At 41.6% G+C, this 19,936-nt stretch overlaps 1 protein-coding gene across 1 annotated transcript in view; it reads right to left on the bottom strand.

Annotated features, from left to right (window-relative positions):
• Window positions 1-153: 153 nt before the first annotated feature.
• The window catches only part of LOC117480257 (ankyrin repeat and IBR domain-containing protein 1-like), a 32,032-nt gene continuing 12,249 nt past the window's right edge, over window positions 154-19,936 (bottom strand). The window contains exons 7-20 of the mRNA XM_034127514.1: window positions 19,227-19,315; window positions 18,954-19,098; window positions 16,948-17,114; window positions 15,639-15,727; window positions 14,654-14,784; window positions 12,441-12,575; window positions 10,161-10,247; window positions 9,773-9,839; window positions 8,991-9,136; window positions 8,378-8,556; window positions 8,169-8,220; window positions 4,827-4,938; window positions 4,029-4,063; window positions 154-3,483 (exon numbers count right to left, since the gene is read on the bottom strand). Of these exons, the coding sequence (XP_033983405.1) occupies window positions 2,623-3,483; window positions 4,029-4,063; window positions 4,827-4,938; window positions 8,169-8,220; window positions 8,378-8,556; window positions 8,991-9,136; window positions 9,773-9,839; window positions 10,161-10,247; window positions 12,441-12,575; window positions 14,654-14,784; window positions 15,639-15,727; window positions 16,948-17,114; window positions 18,954-19,098; window positions 19,227-19,315 (2,295 nt within the window). The 3' untranslated portion in view covers window positions 154-2,622. The remainder of the gene's footprint in view (window positions 3,484-4,028; window positions 4,064-4,826; window positions 4,939-8,168; window positions 8,221-8,377; window positions 8,557-8,990; window positions 9,137-9,772; window positions 9,840-10,160; window positions 10,248-12,440; window positions 12,576-14,653; window positions 14,785-15,638; window positions 15,728-16,947; window positions 17,115-18,953; window positions 19,099-19,226; window positions 19,316-19,936) is intronic.

Raw genomic sequence — 19,936 nt, 5'->3', positions numbered from 1 at the left:
ATAACAGGGCCCAGTGATGGTCAGCTGCTGAGAAGAGGTGTCAGTCATCCTGTAGTTTAGGGGAAGCCGACAGATGCTTTTGGAAACCAAGCTAACTCCATTAAGGGACAGAAACAGATCCACAGGTATCTCAATGACAAAACAAAACACACATTAAAACTCAACACAAAGTTTATTGGCATCACACATCAAACATTTTTCATATAAAGAGGGAATGTATCAAGTATAGACTACGAAAGTGCAAATAGCATTTCATGGATTAGTTGCTTTACAATAGAAAATCTCAGTGAGTTACAAAATGCTATATGCCGTTTTAAAATAAATCACCTGAACATTAGAGGTGAAAGGAAATACAAACTCCATTAGACCTGTACCCACTTCATGCACAGAGGCCAACGTGCAGCATCTCTGTTTCAACCCACGTCCAATAACCAAGACTTCACTAACTATATGGCACTCAGTTTCACAACTTCAAGACACTGGTCATCACTGCCTTCAGATCTCATGTAGTGGCTCTATCCGTCTGCTAGGGGGAAACAGCTGATCTGCTTCGGTCAGACATTAGTCTGTACAAAAACATAATTCAATCTTAAAGATAAAACACTGATCCATGTGTCAATGGTTATTCACAATCCATTTTCTTTCACAAATTACATTGATTTCAAATAAATACCTACTTTATATTGCAACATTCCTCCATTTTAGTGTCTTCAGGTAAGATCCATGATACAGGTAGTCGTTTGAGTTTCTACATCTCAGAAAAACCAACTGTTTTCAAATGTAGTGACAGAAGCCCTGCTGCACAAAAACAAGCGCAACATCCTTTTTCAAAATCTTTTGGAACAATATTGGAAACATTAACCGTTCCCATTATACCAGATCATATCGAATCAGTGTTACCATTAACATACTACTAGAACCAACAAAAAGCTCATGCTACAAATAATTAGATGAGAAAAATAATCAAGATCTCATGTTTCTCGTATGTAAGAGAAATAACTTTAAGGTAACAGGTGTTTGTCTCCACTGTACATACTGTGTAATAATTAGCACTTGGAAAAATGTGCAAAAAGAAAGAAAATAATGTTGATTGACTTAAAGGCACTGTATCTCTCTGCGTAGAGAAGGTGGACTCCTCGTGTTCCAGGTGCAGGACACATTCATGGACCCTCCATGCATTACCCTATGAAGGCTCTGCTCATATCACACTTTAGCAGGACCCAGAGAGTCATTACAGGGACTTGGGCGTGATTAATTAATTCACCATAGTCTGAATGAGATTGCCTGATTATCTCTCTCACTGGGCTGTTCCTGCAGTATATAAACAAGACTTCTCAGTGTCTGCTCAGTGTGTCACGCTGCACTCTGCAGTGCTCACACGAATGTGAGCGCGCTACAAAGGATTTCAGAATGAACTGAATGACCCCTCGGGGGCCTGTCAGCTTCTCATTGAGAGAGTGTGAGGGATAAGGCTTTGGGATGAACAACCATTGTCAATTCCTAAATGTTTTGTAGCACTCTACCAACAAATGTAAATTGCTTTGTGTGAATGTTTCACATAATGAAGTACAACTACAGATTAACACGGCACACTATTACAGCTTTTACATGGTAATATTGGAAATATATCACACAATCTCAAATACAAATATGGCTCCAGACTTTCACATTTAGGTTTAGTTGTTGAGATTGTAATAAGCAGGCACAATTTGTTTAGAAGAATCCACTTGGCGACTGCAAACGGTGCTTTTGCTAGTCAGTGTTTGGCACCTAAAAGGGAGGTGTGCACAGGAGCAAGACTCCCTGCTTTACCCCACAGGGTGAGTGGGAATAACATCAGTCAGCCAGTACAGTATGTCAGGGTGAAAACCTCCCTCAGACATGATTTAGACACATACATTAGGCTTTTACAAATACCTGCACTATGCAAAAGACTCTACATTTCGTATCTCCTCTATAAGTGGTTTCAGAAAACGGCAAGTTATTTATACTTCTAACATTTAGTAAATATCCTTGAAAAGTGTTATCTAATTTCTCCTTCAGTTAATGCTTTCTTTTCGCAAGGGCTGCTTGTTGGGGCTCTGACAATACAGTAAATGCAGGCAAACCGATGCCACACCAATGCTGTACCAACCTAAAGGCGTGTTCATGCACTCCCTGTCTGCACATGCTTCACTTTAGATCCACACTGCAGTCCAGCTGGTGGCTCATGCACCCCTAGCCAAAAAAACAAATGAAGGATTTCTTTGAAAAGAGGTATCTGCAAGGAGATCCACTGTTAAACACATTTTAATAATTCCTCTTGAAATTAAATACTAAAACAACCAAATTGCGTGGACCCTCTGGGATATAACGTCACCAACTGGAATAGAGTGTGGATCGAATCGGCTCTAACTTGTAGTTCGAATGTAACCGCTGTTACACCGGGTAACCTGTGCATAGCACTTACAAGCCTTTTGAGTGTCTACACTTCTTGCCCCACTTTCCTGTGAACCGATACATTCTTCATTCTGTATAGATTCCACCTGAACAGCTACTGTACATGCTCCACAACTCAACTTCATTTGCAAACTTTAGTGGTTTTTGGCCTTTCCGAAAGAGCACCTTCCCATCTCTGCCTCTTCACACCAGGTGGTCCTCCCACTCAGAGGAGCTGCTGCTGGGCATCTGCTCAGAGTCGCACTGTGGAGTGTCCACCCTTGAGGTTCCCCGTGATGTATGATCGCTGCTTTTGTCGAGGGTGGCCATGTAAGAAGGGGACGTGGTCTCCAGTCCCACCAGATCTAACTGTGTGGGCCTCTGAGCCGCGGCACCCTCCTTCTCCTCCTTTTGAGAGCAGAAACCCAGCTCTGCCGTCACTTCCTGAGGTTTCCTGTTCTCAGACGGGATGCATCCGCTCTTCTCCTCCTCAAGCAGACCCCCTTCTCCGCCTGCATGGAGTGCGCTGAGGTTGGAGTCAGTGTCAGAGGAGGTGGAGGGGACCAGGGTGATGCCTTGAGGATTCATGTCGTGGAACCACGCCATAATATTGCCCAGCAGGTTTGCATTGGCTAGTGCGGAGGAGGAGGATGGGTCGTGGCTGCCGTAAGTGTTGGAGTCCAACGTGTCGCTGGAGGAGGAGAAGAGGCCGGTGGAGGAAGTGCTGCCACCTGGAGCCACTGGGATGGGCAGCGAGGCCCTGTAGGCCCGGAGGTGGCTGTCAGCGTGCTGCACAGAGAACTGGCTGCTGATGGAGCCCAGTCGGGCCAAGTTATCTTCCAGCTCCAGCAGCTCGGAGCTGCTGAGAGAAGCTCTGGACAGCAGCTCCACACCTGCAGCACTCTGCTCCAGCCTGGAGGGCAGAGAGGTGCCGATGGCGCCGAGCGAGGCATCGTTGGCGAGTGCGTCATGGTTGTATGCGATCTCTGCCATCGCTGAGTCCTGAAGCGACAGCTGGATGGCCAGGAGGATGTTAGGGTCATCGTCGTCCAAAGAACCGAGACCCTGCAAGAAAAAAGTGTCAGTGATGCAGGCCAAACCAATATCATCCACTAACAAGGCAGCAGCAGCTCCACTCCTCAACTTCAAATCCAGCCATTTGGCAAGGAGAGTCAAAGCAGCAGCAGGTACGAACTGGAAATGGAAACAAGCAGTGAACAAATCTACAGACTAGAAACATAATAACAGGCAAAGGCCACTTTGTATTTATTATAGCTGCTGTTTTGTGAATGCGTTTTTCAGATTTTACACTTCAAAATTCATCAAAGATTATTCTGTTGTATAGTTATATGAATATATAATGACAACTGTCAATCACATTCTATTTCTCCTGAATCTGACTCGGGATTTATCTCCTAACTCTTGTACACAATTATAGTCTGAAGAAGCATCCTAGACTGAAGCATGCCTTTTTAAGAGTGCCTTAAAAAATATAAATATATAAAAGAAACAAAAACAAGTTATGGTTCATGCCATACACTAGACATTGACATTGTCTAAAGTATCGAAGGATAAAAGCCTGGAGCTGAAGGTGGAAACTGTGCACTCACCATCAGATGATGTCTGCGTCCACTAACCTGTGAGTCTGTGGAGAAAAGAAATGGACAAAACAGCCATAGTCAAAATATACTTATGCAAATAAATCTCAACTCATTGCTAATTAACACTTTTCCCCCAAATCATCTTTATTTTAGCAAACACGATGCAAAATGATCAAATAATGGCAACCTCACAGATTCTCTGCATTCCCTGGAAAATAACTAAGTCAATATATTCATCTGAAATCAATGAATCCTTCCTGGCACAACAGAATCTTTTAGCTGGCTGCCAAACTGCAAACTCTGTCCATCTTTGATTCCAGCCAGCCAAAGACAGAGCAGCAGCGTGATACATAAGACTGATGGATTGGAAATATTGGCCTGTTGAACTTGAGGAGTTGTAATGTTCTAACGTTTGGGCTAATACCCTCATTTGGGTTCTGAAAACATCACTTTAGAGAACTAAACTTTAAATGTAGTTTCATCTAATGGGTTATCTGAGCTTAGATTATAAACTTGGAAATGTTACTTGTATGAGTTGCATTTATCACAGGACTTAGCATAAGGTTTAATGTTTAAAACAGGCCATAAGCCAGGGGGGGGTTCATATTTTTTATTAACAAACAATAATTGATAGAAATATAAACTAATATCATTTATTTTATGTGCAGACCTAACTGAGCCAATCACAACCAGGAATGGTTTGAATGTGTGAGATCATCAGGCTTTAGATCATCAGGCTTTAGATCATTACTAATTGAACCATGCAGACTCCCTGAGGGATATGTCTGTCCTTTCTGCCTGCAGTACCTAAGATGCTGTCACTGGAGTCGTCAGGGTCAGGTGTGTTGCTCCGGAGACTCGACATGTCGCCTCTCCTCCTCTGCCTGTGTCTCCGTCTGTACTGGAACTCTGCATACTCCTTAGAAACGTCAAAAACTGATTTAGTCAAAAAGAGCATATCCCCTCATTTAAAACTCATTATACTGTATTGTTTGATTCAACAGATGCTCTTATGGAGCAGTTTAACCCATCATAATGTCCCTTATTCAACTCAACATGTTGCTGGCAGAACAAAGTTGCCATGTACTGCTCATCATGGGCTACAGTTGCACTTTTTCCTAGATTCCTTTTTTGGTATGAAATGGAATAGGTGAACTTATAAACTGGCAGCTCCAGTAGGAGAGTCTGCTTCAAATGTGGTGTTCTGGTCCAGGAGAGATGAGCACTGAGATCATTCAGACCCTTTCATCTCTGAACCAAGCCTTCCATCATTCAGTCTGTACCGAGCACTCCCTCACTGGAAGGGAATGGGAAATTCGGCAACTTGAGGTTCAGACGTTTGGAAAAACTACGCATGTCAAACTAATCTCAGACGCAACCCGAATACCTTATCAGAAGTGCAGTTATTAAATACAAGAATAAATGAAATATTGATTCACTGACATGTTTTGAAAAACATTTGCCAGATTGAATACAAAATACATATTTCTCCAGGTTCGTTAAGAAAGGGTGTGCCGTTTGGTATTAGTCCACATTTAATTAGCCTCAAAGTAGTCTAACGATGCGGCGTGTTCTCTGCGAGAGCGGGGGGGAGGCCAGGCAGCACATCTCTCACTATTAGGACTAATCTGATATTTTTGGCACGTTATCACTCAGGGACGTTTAAATGATGTCATTAACACAGGACAATATGTCAAACAGCGTGTCTAAATGGGATTGCAAATAAAAGCACTATAGTGTTATAGGTGAGTGCAAAATGATGCATTTCTAATTATTGGATATCTATGTGTGTGACGGTTCCTTTTGTGTTCATTTAACAGCGCTGATAACTGACTGATATGTATCAACAGATCCAGTGATATGAAGGTGTCAGAGGACGGGTGATAAGAGGCAGCCTAATAAAAGGCATAAAAGATATCCAACAACGTTTTAATGGAAGTATAGACCTAGTTTAGGAATATACTGCATATTCCTAAATTAAGTGTATTACTCTGATTTACTTCAAACCTAGATCCACAAATAAGGAATAATATTTTCGGGTTCAGCTTTTGTAGTGATCACTCGCACAATTCATTTGAATGTAGAGGTCAAGCTAAAGGTCATAGCTTATAAATGCTAGTGTGTCCAATAACATAAAAAGCTTTTATGTAATGTATTTGCACATCTGCATATGAATACCTCGGGAAATAATCAGCTCATCTCATATATTTGTCGCAGTGGTAAAATGAAAACGCCTCTCACCCAGACACTGTCTGATGTTTCCACCACTATGGAGCAAGGCATTGTGAGAGCGGAGCATCTGTAGCCGAGAGGCAGCATCAGGCTCTGATTATCACTGCACTGCTCCTCCTTACCCCTCGATTCCACTGGGTCCGTCTGCGTCGCGTTACGGCCGCGCCGCAGTGTTCAATGCATTTTTTTACCACTAAAATACAGCAACACATCTTTGATTCATGTCATTTATAACTGGAATATTACAATTATTATTAACTTTGTCTGTACAAAGTAGCCGGTCCAGGAAATATGTCCAAATCAACTAAAACTGCGAGCCGGCATTTATTTGTTTGTGTGTTCTTTTGAAGATAAGTCACATCTTTGTAGTGTGTGCCGAGGGTAATGAAATATATGTTGTGTATTGTTTACTTAAATGGTTGTGTGCTTCAGTTGGCTTGTATGCTACTTTGGTCTCAGCAAAATCAATAATGGTTTACACACTGCAGTAAACAAATAGATACGTATTAAGGTATAGGAGCAGGTGCTCTATAACGCTATGTCATGGTGTTCATATGTTATAATCTACAGACAACAGAGGATCAGGTTACCTTGTCAAAGTACATCATCCAGGATATTTAGACATTTTATGAGTATAATAAAAAACATATTTTTCAGACATCCTTGGCATCAGTGTAATCGTCTTTTACTGCTTTCAGTGTGCACATAGTATATTTGTCCAGCGTTTACTCAGTAAACCTTGAGTAAACAAAAGCTTTAGTGAGTTTCTCCTATGCCTCGCTACATGACGCTGAGCAGGCAGAGGGATAAGCATTTTCAAAATTCATTTATCAAACTGGCAAGCAACACTGATCTTGTCATTTGTTTTCCTGTCAATAGGGAAATGTCCGCTTTATGCTGTTAAAAGGTGTGCACAAAACCCTGAGAGGCTTAGGGAGATGTAAGATTTGCATATTTGTGGTGTTGTAAGGAGCCTGAGGAGAGCTGTTGAGCTGAATGTGTTCCGGATGAACAGCCTGTGTGTTTAAAAACCGCCACGCTCTACGAGCTAAACGATAATAGAAGCTCGACTGCAGTATATTGTCTTATGCAGCACTATTGAGTGCATGCGTCAAGCCGTGCAGAAAAAAGGAGGCAGGTCAATAATCAAACCATTATGTGCCGACAGTTTTATGACTGTAAAAGTTAACTACAAATGCCTGTTACTAATGCGCAATGATGGGGAGCAACCTGCTTAGGTGAGTGCCAGAGTGCCGCGCTTTTAATCATTCCGAGCGGGTGCACAGGGAACACTGAGCCATCTGGCCCGCTGCAGTGTGCCACAACACGGCCTCTGGGTCGCGGAGGGGCCTCAGTGCTGCTGCTCACACACTTTACAAACAGCCATATTAAAAAAGATTAAGATATATATACAGACTTTATTAAAAAAGGAATAAGGTAGGGCTGAATCATTTAATTACTTTATAATGTGAGTGTGGGCAATTATTTAAACCTGATTAGATGTGACATTAACAGAGAAGAGCCTGAATCACTAGATCAAATCAAGGTTTCAGTTTCAAGAGCCTTCATTAACCACTTTCAGCCTGAAACACGGGTGTGAGAGAGCGACAGGTATAATATTAGTGCAACCTCTGCAGTGATTTTGCATAATTTAAATGATTTAATGTTCATTATACACAGTGTACTCTCAATGTTAAATCATATGTCAAAATTAAGGCAGTTTAGCATTTTTAAGTGCAATAAACGTTGTTTCTGAAAAGAATCTTCAATCATGATGAAGGAATTATTACGATTTTGACAGGGACTAATTTTAGTTTAGGATCCTGAATAAAACAATATGCACATTTTGTTCACACAGCACATTTGACATTTTCCGAACAAACCTTCACTGAAAAATAATGAGACATGTTCTGTTACCTCAGGTGATGCGAAGCCTAAATATTCCCAGTCCCACGTTCCGCCGGTAAAACTGCAAGTGAGCAGAGAGAGAGGAGTTTGCCATTGTGATTCATTGCTGAAATGTAATACCTAATTAGCCACTTTAGATTATTCCAAACCGCAGCTCTGTTATATTACAGCATTGTTTTTATAGTGCAAATCAGATGAGCTGCATATCTGTATTTTACCTGCGCCTGGGGGCCTCAGGAGAGTCATTGGGGGCCACTCCCCGAGCCACTGAGGCCAGGAACTCCTGCCGCTTCTGCTGAACCAGACAGGCTGCCCGGATGATCCTGTGGCGCGGGGTCCGCAGGTAAGGTCGGTTCACCTTCTGAGCCAGGTCCTCCGTCACCATCTCCAAGTCCGTCTGAGGACAGAGAGATCTGTTTTAGGAAACTCAGTCAGAAAATGCTTTAATGTATGAAAACACTTATATAATAATCTGTTCCCAAACCGGAATATTCCAGGACAGTGACCTCTGAGCACGTATCTAAAAATGAATTCATCTTTGCCAGCCTTTAAGAGACTGAGACCTACAGGAGTCCCGCTCATTCATTTTACAGTATTTAAAAAAAGGCACAGAATATAAAAGACATCAGGTAAGTATATTCCTCGTCTATACCCGTGATCATGAATTACACAACACTCGGTCTTTAACTAAAAGCTGAGATGTGAGGTGTAACTGGGACAGATTGTGGGGATCACGAGGAAGCAGAGCTCCCGTCTCACACCTCTAATGGCCCATTTAAAACCGGCTGCTGTGAACATTTGTCTTTCCTCCTGAATAAGTAAGACTGAGACCTGCATAAGCTCGTAAATCTCCTTCTTTGTGCTTTTGGGCTCCAGAAAGAACCCGTAAGGATAAGAGCACTTCAGGATGCGGCGGGTCTTCAGTAGTTCCAGGACTGCATCTTCAATGAATGTGGTGTCAGGGGGGCCGCCTTCCCCTGGGAGAGAGAAGAAGAGACACTCAGATAACTACAAGTTTTATCCACAGGATTCAAATCTTATCCCAGCCTCAACTACATGCACATCCAAGCAGATCAGTACAAAATAATGAGAAATCCATTGTGCTTAATGTATTGTAGATACTGTTCTTCTATATTAAGGGATCTAGATTTTAGATCTAAGGTGAGTTTCATGCTCACATTGTGATCCGCAAATGTATCGTGCAGGATGAATTGAGCCATTTCAACTTTAACCAAACTTAGGAAGGTTGAGTTATGGACATTTACATGTGTCTATCGTTGGCAGTCAAACTTAAGGTAAGGTACACCACTGCTATCAGATTCTACTGAAATCCTAACAGAGAAAACGTGGCTATGCTAAACAGGATGTAATTGCCTGCACCGATGGGGCTTAAGAGGACTCTAGACAAAGCTTACTCACAGCTTTCTTGTAACTTACACTTGCCTGCAGAATAATAACTAAACTCACTGTTGCTAATAAATTATTAAAACACCTTTGCGGTGTTTCTTTCTCCCTCCTGCCTACTTCCAAAAGCTCAATATCAGAGGACTAGATTAAGATTAGTCTGAATGTGTAATAAAGATTGACACAGTTATGGCAGACTGCACACTCACTACCACTCAGGGCTCGACTGAGCTGCTCCATCTTCTCTTTGGCGGTTTTCAACAGGCGCTGCTCCAGCTATTGTGAGGAACAAAGAAGCTGTTAGACTTTATTGTTGGGTGAAACATTTCTTGAGAAGACTGTCTGACCAAACATTGAAGGAAATGCCAGACTGTGAGGCAGAATGAGAATCAAGACATTGTGACCTGCTTATTGCTGCTACAAGAATACTGAGAAAGTAGGAGAGTCGAGTAATATTGTTAGAGTACAAATAGTTTGATCAGTTTGTAGTGCATTGGAAAGTATGTCCACCTAAGAGGCCCTGGGGCCAGTTTTACAATATGTGTCTGTACACAGTGCAAAGCAGACATCATTGAATGCAAACCAAGGCCTGCTCACCTGATAGCTGAGCTCGTGGTTCTTGAAGCGTGTGTAGTAGTGCATAAATCGGTCGAGTTCCTGAAAGCTCTTGTGCTTATTCTCCGCCTGAAAAAAAAGCGTGATGACACCAGTCACAGTCAATAAACTCCTGAGCATGTTGTTGCCTCTCGGGGGGAGAAGGGGTTAGAGCAGCCACAGTAAGTGAGCAGTGTCACAGGTGAAATCACTACTTGTGATTGGAGGAATGCTGGTGAAGACGGAGAATGGACTTGTTTTCACCTTTGATGAAGGCGGGTGGAATTGATTGTAAATGGCTCCATGTTGAGAGTGGAAACAAAGCTGGTGTGTAAGTGTATATTTGTGTGTTTCACAACTCACTTATGTCAGCGCCATGAACTCAAGAACCTTCCTGTTAGAGTGAATAAACACACAAACAAGTACTGTTCCTGGCTGTCTGCATACACAGCTTTTGAACAAATTAAGAGATCACTGCAAAATTAGCAGTGTCTCTGGTTTTACTATTTATAGTTATGTGTTTGAGTAAAATGAATTTGTTTTGTATTATTATTATATAACCTACTGACAACATTTCTTTGTGTTGGAATTCATCAGACACTGGAATGGAATGGCTGCTATACCCCTAGATTCCACCGGGTCCGTCTGCGGCGCGTTACGGGCGCGCCGCGGTGCTCACGGCGATCGCGGCCACTCTAGTCAATGGGTGCTATTCCACCACACGCGGCGCGTTACGGCTCAGAAGCGTCCCAGAAGCGGCTCGGCGCAGGGCTCCTCTAAAATTAGGATCGAATCCTATTTTTGTCGCGGCGCAGCCGTAACGTAAGGTCGGGCAGGCAGGAAGTGGAACTTTCAGAGCATATATAGCATATATATATATATATATACACACACACAAACTAATTTTGCAGACCCTATCCCTCCGTAGTCTTTCAAGTAGGAGGAGAAATGCCAGCGTTCTCCTCCGGTTTACAGGCACTGTGTACATTATAGAATAATTATGATGATGAATGCATTTTTTTACCACTAAAATACAGCAACACATCTTTGATTCATGTCGTTTATAACTGGAATATTACAGTTATTATTAACTTTGTCTGTACAAAGTAGCCTGTCCAGGAAATATGCCCAAATCAACAAAAACTGCGAGCCGGCAGGCAAGACGCTCCGCTTCTGAAATGCTTCTGAAACGCGCCTGGTAGGGTATGACGCCGGACCAAAACCGCAACGCGGCGCAGATGGACCCGGTGGAATCTAGGGGATACATGTAGAGATTGAGATTTAAGTGGGAGTTGAGTGGTCTCTTAATATTTCCCAGAGCTTTATGTGTTTGTGCACCTTTAAATTCAAGCATTATTAGGAGTGTATGTATTTATTTTGGGTTGATTGACTATCAACACGAGCTATGCTGATGCTACCAAAAATGTTAAGAGGGCTTCATTTACTGGGAAAAAGTGCATTAATAATCCAATATTCATAAACGGGTTTTACAGGAAACTCAGACTATTTTACACTTCAAAGTCTGTTTACAGGTCTTGTGGCGTACCAATGCGTATGAGGAAAAAAGTTGTACAAATCCTTTTGTGGGAGCTGTGTTGGGTCTAATAAATTGCCTTAAGCGATGTCGTGACTACATCACTAACTACTAACATGACACACCCATTTCATGAATATCAAAAAAGCTATTTCTTTTGGACAAATTGCAAATGCTTTTTCCCAAAAATGCAAATCATCATGTTCAATTGTGTGCTGACTGTTACATCATGTATCCTTTCTGTCATTGAATAGTGGTACACCCTAAAACATCTTGGCATCATATCATAGATGGTTGAACAAATTGTCTTAACGTGTCAAACATATTCTGTGACTTTTTTGTTCATGCGTCTAAACTTAATGAATTGCTTTAAGGGGAATGTCACTGATAAAGGTGACATAAAGATTAAGCTTTAGAGCAGCAAATGATGAAAGGTTCTCTAAAATAGTTCAGATATTACATTTATAATTTGGAACGATTTTTTTCTCCTTTTACTACGCAGTGCTGTAAAACAGTCTTTTATATTTTCTATATTGCAATTACATGGTGTGTCAATAAATTATAGCCAAGGTGTAAATGTGAATCGTGTCCAATCCCTGGAAATCAATACTTACAGACAACGCGTTTTCACTGACATAAATATTCATATACGAGTTGCGAATTACGGTAGTTTGCACTTAATCCATTTTGTGGTGGTTTTCTCTGCCATTTGTGTGTGTGTGCGTGTGCGTGTGCGTGTGTGTGTGTACCTCTTCAGTCATCTCCTTGGACTGCTCCTCCACCTGCTGGATGACCTCGTAGCGGGTGCAGCGGTAGTATCCTCCGGTCGAGGAGCTGTGCTTTTTCCACTCCTCCAGACAGATCCAGCAGAAGTCATACTTACACTGAAGGGAGAGGAGAAACAAATATTAAAATTGAATATGCTCTGCTCAGCTGTCACAACAGAAAAAGGTTAACCAAATGCTAAAGCTAGTCCGGCTACACCGGGGTGATTCATATTTCATGAATTGTCATGACAGAAAACAACCCAGATGATGTGCTGCGACTCCTCCAAATATGATTAAATATGAACGCTGGATTTTTTTTGGCATTAACAAGTCTTATTGAAATCTAAATAATTTGTACTGCTCTCAAAATTAAAATAATTAGGTGAAGGATATTTTAAAGAGTCTGATTTTTAAGAGTCAATATCTACTTCTCTCTGTATACTTTCAATCTTAATCTTCTGCCCTTTTACAAATGGCAGAGTTTAATAGGGATCACAGGGCATTTGTCTTGAAGCGAGCGATAATTCCTCGCAGCCTGCTTCCACTGGAAGGCACTCATTTTAGATCACCAGCTCCCACTGGGTATAGTAGAACAACAAAACACTACAGCCACTCCAATGCACATCCTATTTGGGTTTAAGTGATTTCTCTCGCCTCAAGTCAGCCGGAGCAACACGAAACCCTAAAGGCTGAGACCTCTGTTGTCCTGGAAACCCCTCGCTTACATGACACTCCAAAATAATCAATACTCAGTAACAAAGTGAGAGGACAGAAAAGACGGTGTGTGAATTGGTGAGATTTAAGATTAAAAAAAAGAAAAAAGAAAGCCAGACGGAAAGGAAATGGCTGTGAAGGGACAAAGAAATGTTCCTTGGCAACACTGAGTCCTGTGTTTCCAAGCAACTGGGGTAAAGCCATTTCTAGCCAGGTAATAACGGGTCAAGAGGCTGAGCCCTTAGTGGCCTCTTCGCTTGTGGAAGCTGCTCCATTCCTCCCAAACTAATCTCCATCTCTAGTCAGCCTCTTAAAGCAGGATGGAGACAGGAGAGCGCTGTCACCGTGACAAAAGGAGTGCGGCTGTATGACTGCACTGTGCTGCTAACATGGCCTGCCCTCCAGCGACATGACAGAGCTTCAGTCAGGAAACATGACTGTGTGATTATCAGTCTCACACTGACTGACTGACTGCCTCTGTTCCCTTCAATCACCTGCGTATCATTCTCTCTTGTCCATCTTAGTAAGACAGGCTGTGCATGATAACTCAAGGACTTCTCAGGATGGATTATTTGTTAGCATGAAAGTTTCATAAGCCCCCATTTGTAAAATAATCTTTCATAATGATAGCAAAACTTGGCTTATAGCAGCTTGACTGTGATTACTCATTTGCACCTTTCTGCATGCGATGATAACCTTCACAGAACAAAATACATTCTGACTTCTTAAGAAGAATGTTATCAGCTAGTTTAAAACCACAACTGTTCATACTCAACTTTTTAATCAGACTTATCAGATGAGACCAAGGTGTAAAATATCACCCGAAAGACTAATGTTGAAATAAATAACACAAAGCCAATTATTGGGTAATGAGCGATGAACAATTGCCTAAAAGTAACTGAGAAAAAATTGTGTTGTGAGATGTTTGGAAGTTAAATAGAGTGCATCATCACAAAAAAACGGCCCTACCAGAAAAATGTAGTTAGCCTTTTCGTGTTAGAAGATTATGTTGCCACATGATTTAAACAAGCATACTGAAAATGATCAATTATCAATCAAAGTCCCTCTTCGTTTTCTCCTGACAAGAAGTATGTCCAACATGCATTTCTCAGTCACTCAGCTTCCTACTTTTAGGACATCGAGTCTGAGGGAACAGGTAATCACAGGCAACTAAATAAAGGTGTATGAATGCATGCATAGTGTACACACTTAACAATAGCATAAATGAGAGTAAAGGTCTAAAGTCCAAATAGAGACCCCTATATGCTGAAATGTTTGCTACAAAGCTCTAAGCTAGATATGTTTTTGTTTTTTTAAATCGCAGTTGTGTTTGATACCGTGTTACACTTGTGATTTGTTTGTATTGAGGAAGTTTTCCCAATCAGAAAACAGTCTAGTGAACTCACTCTGGCCAGAATAGCCTGGCTCACATCAACCTGCCTCAGTGAGACAGGTATGCGACTCCTCGCTGGCCCGCTTACCTTGGCACACTGCATGTGGTTGCACCCCTCGTTTTTCTGTATCGGGGACTTGCAGTTGGCGCAGGGTTTTGAGTTAGAACGCAACCACAAACAGTTGGCTGCATCCTCGTAGGCATCGCTAACACCGGCCACTTCAACAGGAGGAGGGGGAGGCAACAGAACAAATAAAGGCATAATGAGACAGAATGACTATTAGCACAGAATCAACACAGACCACTGCACTGAGTGGGAAATTGTGCTGCCTGACTAATGTGTATTGCTTATTTATTTTGCTAACACCTCCCAGGATGCTCATGCACCAACCCGCCCCCTCCCCACACACACGCTCAAACTGAATAATTGGCTATTATCAAAGCCCCTCTGATGGGCCGTTTGAAATGCCAGGATAAGGCTAGGGAAATCGAAGGGGAAGACAGTTCCAAAGCAAAATAATTGCTTTTATCTTTCAACTGTCACGAAAAAGTTGCACTTCGGAGTGACTCAGGCCATCTTAAATCATCTATTAGATTGCCCACAGTGCAATTACTGATTCCAAACATTGAGTTCTGTCATTGAGAGGGTTTATATTTTAATTAATAATTCATCATCAACATGGTGGATTTTAATTGGCTTTGTGCTAAACTGTTTGTAATTACTGTGGTTCATTTCCAGTTAATTTAGCTCCAAATCAATCACTTGAAGTAAGGGGAGCCTGGGTTCTAAAAGAATCTAAACTACTTTGTTATGACAAATTAAAGCCTAGCTTGACACGCGTCCACTTTTATAACTGACTAAAATAAAGGATTATTTTAGCATTAGTTAGGGTGGAGGTTAGGATATCAGGGTGGAGGTTAGGATATCAGGGTGGAGGTTAGGATATCAGGGTGGAGGAGCTCGGAAGGCAATTAAACACATTATCTATGTTAAAACAGCAAGAAGTTTGAGATTTAAAGGCAAAACGCTGACTTCCATGTCTTAAACTAAGTGAATTGATGTGAATACTCACATTCCACAGGTCTCATCTCGCTGACTTTCTGCTGCCACAGCTTCCATGTCTCACAGTCACAGGGCTCATGGGCCTCACCTTGGCACTCCCTGGAATATACACACACAGATTAGGGGGATGCAGACCGTTTTAATAACCCAAAGTTCACATTCTGTCCCTGGACTGTATAAATAAAAAAAAGTCAAAACCGTCAAACCCCATCAATTGACCGACCCTATATGCCTTTCAACCAAATGCCTTCCTCATGTCAAGGGAACTATTAAAGTCAGACCTGTGTTACATCCAGTTTCCATTTCCAAATGTCATGTCAACTGCACTCCTCAATGAACCTGACAAGTGAACCTGACGGCTGCCGTTAGGAGCCATAAAGTGAGGTGAGGTGCAGTGAGGTGGGGTTAACCTAACCAAAACTTTGTTTTACAAGACTTAGAATATATAAGAACATACGTGTATAAGTGCACTGATTTGATTCTATTTATTTTAACATGTGCTTGCCTCTTTATTTAATATGTCTACTCTTTTATTTTGTCTTTTACTGCACTGTTCTCTTTGCTGTAGCAATTTAAATTCCCCTGCTGAGGGACAAGGATTTCTGATGGCAAAATAATAACATATTAAACAAAAGATATGTGTTATCAAGGTTTCTTGTCTCTATGTTAATACAAGCTTAGGTTGGGAGGATGTTGGCCTAGCCTAGCAGACTGGAAAACTGGTATTATCCAGATTTTGAGAGGTACCTGGTTTTTCTACCAAGAAATCCTTTCCCCCATACTCTGAGCTTCTTAAACTGCTGTTTGGCAACTCCAGGGGGGCTGTCATACAGCCTCGCTCAGCAGGGGCTTCCATCTAGCACCTCCATCACTGCGATGTGATTGATGGAGTGCTGTTTTTTTGGAGAGATTGTTCCCAGCAGAGCTTCAGAGCTCTCTGTTGGACAGACCTTGGGCCTCCTGAAAATGGCCAATCTTTCCTAGTTACTGGGTTTCTCCTGACATCCAAACTCTCAGAAGACTCTTAATGATTTCAACCTTTTTCTCTATTGCACAGAACTTCTAAACATGTTTCCAATTTGTCATTTTAAGACTCTGAATGCAAATTCATTGTTTAATTACACATACAAATACAAAAATAAAGACAAAAACCCTTCTTAACTGACTTCTAATGGATGAAAACATGTTATTTGTTTTAACCTTGTTTTGTTTTTAATAATATCCATCCGTGTTAGAATCCAAAGGGAAGTCCAGATGTAAACAATAATACACACAGAAATGTTAACATCTTCATATAGGGTGTGGTACTTATAACTGACCAGCAGAAGAGATGGCCTTTGCCACAATCCACAGCCGGGGCCCTCAGGAGGGGAAAGCTCAGAGAGTCTGAGTTGGAGGACCCGGGGCCCTGGGTGCTCAGCCTCACCGCCCTTTCACACCCTGCCTCGGGACACCAGCGGATTGCCGGATTGTTCTCCACAAACGCCTGTCAAGAGATGAATCAAAGAAGTTTAAATGCATTTTAGAGGGCCACTCTATTACACTTTTTATTTTCTCTATTAGGTTTGAACGTTTCTGCTGGAGGACATCAGTGAAACAATAATGTGCCGCTGGATGTTCATTTATTTTCTAAAGGCTTTCAAATCTGAGAAGATCATGAATTAAACATGTTTAGCGCTTTCCTTTCAAGTCCAAGAATATCTGTCTACTCACATCAATGTTTGACCTACCATGTCAGTCAACTAGTATTCAGTGTCATACACTTTTAAATTGAACTGCAAAGAACAGGGTTCTTACACCTTTTCCAAAGTCAAATTCAAGCATTTTTCAAGCATTTTCAAGGTGCATTTTCAAGCTTTTCAAGCATCTTACAGCTGTTGTAAATTACATATTTATATACACATACTTATACTCAAATGATTATTTCCCTGCCTCACATTAAATCTGATGTTCTTTATAATATAAACAACCAAATGTGTGTTTCATAATAGCATTCTACATGAGGATGAACAATTAAAATTTTTAGAAAAGAAAACTAAGTTTAATATTTCAAAATGAGTGACCCATCTGTACGTAGACTGGGCATCCCATATAACCTGGCTGAGCCAATATAAAACAATCAGCCAAATAACTTTTCAATACTATTTTTGAGGTACTTTTAGGTTGGCAGTAAACACAAGTCAGAGGTAAATGGTTTACTTTTACCCCACTACATGTATTTAATACCTTTAGTTACTTTACAGATGTGGATGAATGATGTGAAATCTAATCAAGTGTTAAATCAGACTTTAGTTCCACCTGGAGTAAATTCACAAGCTACCCTGCAGTATACAAAGTCATTCAAACTAGCTGCACCTTTACCAGCTTTGAGAACACTTTAATGATCAATCATTATAAAACATATCATATACAATTATTAGGGATGCTCCGATCGCCAATTTTGGGGCCGATCGCCGGAATCAGCTTGTTCCAGAGGTAGATAAAATAGCTAAGTGTGTTAGGTCTAACTCTTAATGTGTGTTCTGCTTCGCTCACTGGTCCGTCACAGCGGGTGGAGCTGCAGGATTTCTGCTTCACACACACGTTGCATACCGCTATTTTATTGTCATTTTCGGACACTTAAAATACTGCCAGACTAGTGAAGCCATTTTGGCGAGCTTGTTTTGCCGCGCACAGAGAAAAGTGTCATGTATTTTACATGCAACGATAGCCTAATCTAAAATGCTCTACTATGGCGTACCTTTCGTGTGGTGTGTCGCTCGTCAGCGCAGACTCTCGCATCGTTATTGTTGCACACTTTGCAGGAGGCTACTCTTGGGCTTCGCTTGACCCTCGTCTTAGCCATGGCTTGTATTTGTCTTCTGCTAGCCAACGCTCGTTGAAACGGCAACCTCCTGGCATACTGTCATCTATCACTCTCATCAGAATGCCCAGGTCACACACGTAACAAAAACACTTGCCGGTCACGCGCATAGCGCGGGAAGGCCGGAGCGGAGCTGTTTTATGTAAAAGCGAAGCAATTAAGCGCGCTCCGACTTCTTTATTTTCTTTTAATCTAAAAAGCGAAGTAAAGCATTTACAATTTCAAGCACTTTATCCCAAATTCAAGCACCATTCCCAAAATTCAAGCACTTTTCAAACCTTGAAAACACCTCGTACAATTTCAAGCATTTTCAAGGATTTCCAGCACCCGTACGCACCCTGAAAGAAGTATGCGTTTATCTCTGAAGGTGACAATATAATTTAAATAATATAATAATATGTGTAGAAGGTTTATAGTTAAAATAAATCTCTTTACTGCATGTCTGTTTTTTTATCTTGTCACCTTGATGTCAAACTGGAGGTAGCGCTTGTCCATCTCCCTGGAAACCACACTCTCAATGACTTCCACAGGCACTAGCTGGTAGCAGTCGAAGGCCGGGCAGAAGATGTTGTGAGCTTCACCCTCTTGGATCTTTAGATTTAGAAACCTGAGGAATTAGACATTGCAAACAGCAATAAGATGAAGACAAACACATGCTGATGTAGGTGAAGGATAAGGGAAATAGTTCAACCCTGAGCAGATTGGCAAACAGGACAAACATATATTATAACCTACCCTTCCCAGCATGCTCTGCAGAACTCGTGGCCGCAGGACATGTCAACAGGTTCCTCGAAGACGGTAATGGAAGACAAGCAGATACCGCACTGTAACGCAAAAGAAAGAAATACAATCTGTCATAAAGCCACAGTACAAATAGGTTCAAGTCGGTCTATATAAATAAAGTATGCTATATAACACATGATTAAGTAAAATCTCAGTACAATTCATATATTATTACAATACACTTTGAAGGAAGATGAAAACAGCCTTTGAGAACAGGCTGACTAGGCTCTTCTCAAAATGTGGCAGTGGGTGACCTAATTGTAATGCTAAATGGTGGGATGACAAGACAAGGAAAACTATGTCCTATGAGGCTATGACCTCATTAGCATGTGGCTCACAGATGACTGTTGTGTGATCAGATATGTTTCTCACATCAACAGTAACAAATGGGGCAGTCACACTCAGGCCTTGTTACAGTGAAAGACTGACCCTAGCAAAAGACATAGAGGAGCCAGTGTACTTCGACAATGTAAGTATTGATTTGGGAAAGAGCAGAATGTGATATAATCAACTGTAACCTTTAAACGGGCCCGCGAGTGGACCCGCTCCATTGGCATTGCTGTTTGAGGCACAGAGCCACAGAAAAAGAAGCAGTAATCATCTTTCATCCAAAAAGATTATGGCCTCTAACACCACACTTTTCAGAGACTGTCTGATTCCCC

The sequence above is a fragment of the Trematomus bernacchii genome, unplaced genomic scaffold (genome assembly GCF_902827165.1).
Source record: "Trematomus bernacchii unplaced genomic scaffold, fTreBer1.1, whole genome shotgun sequence".
NCBI classification, from domain to species: domain Eukaryota; kingdom Metazoa; phylum Chordata; class Actinopteri; order Perciformes; family Nototheniidae; genus Trematomus; species Trematomus bernacchii.
Note: the sequence above shows the minus strand (reverse complement) of the source record. Positions and strands in the feature narration are given on the sequence as shown.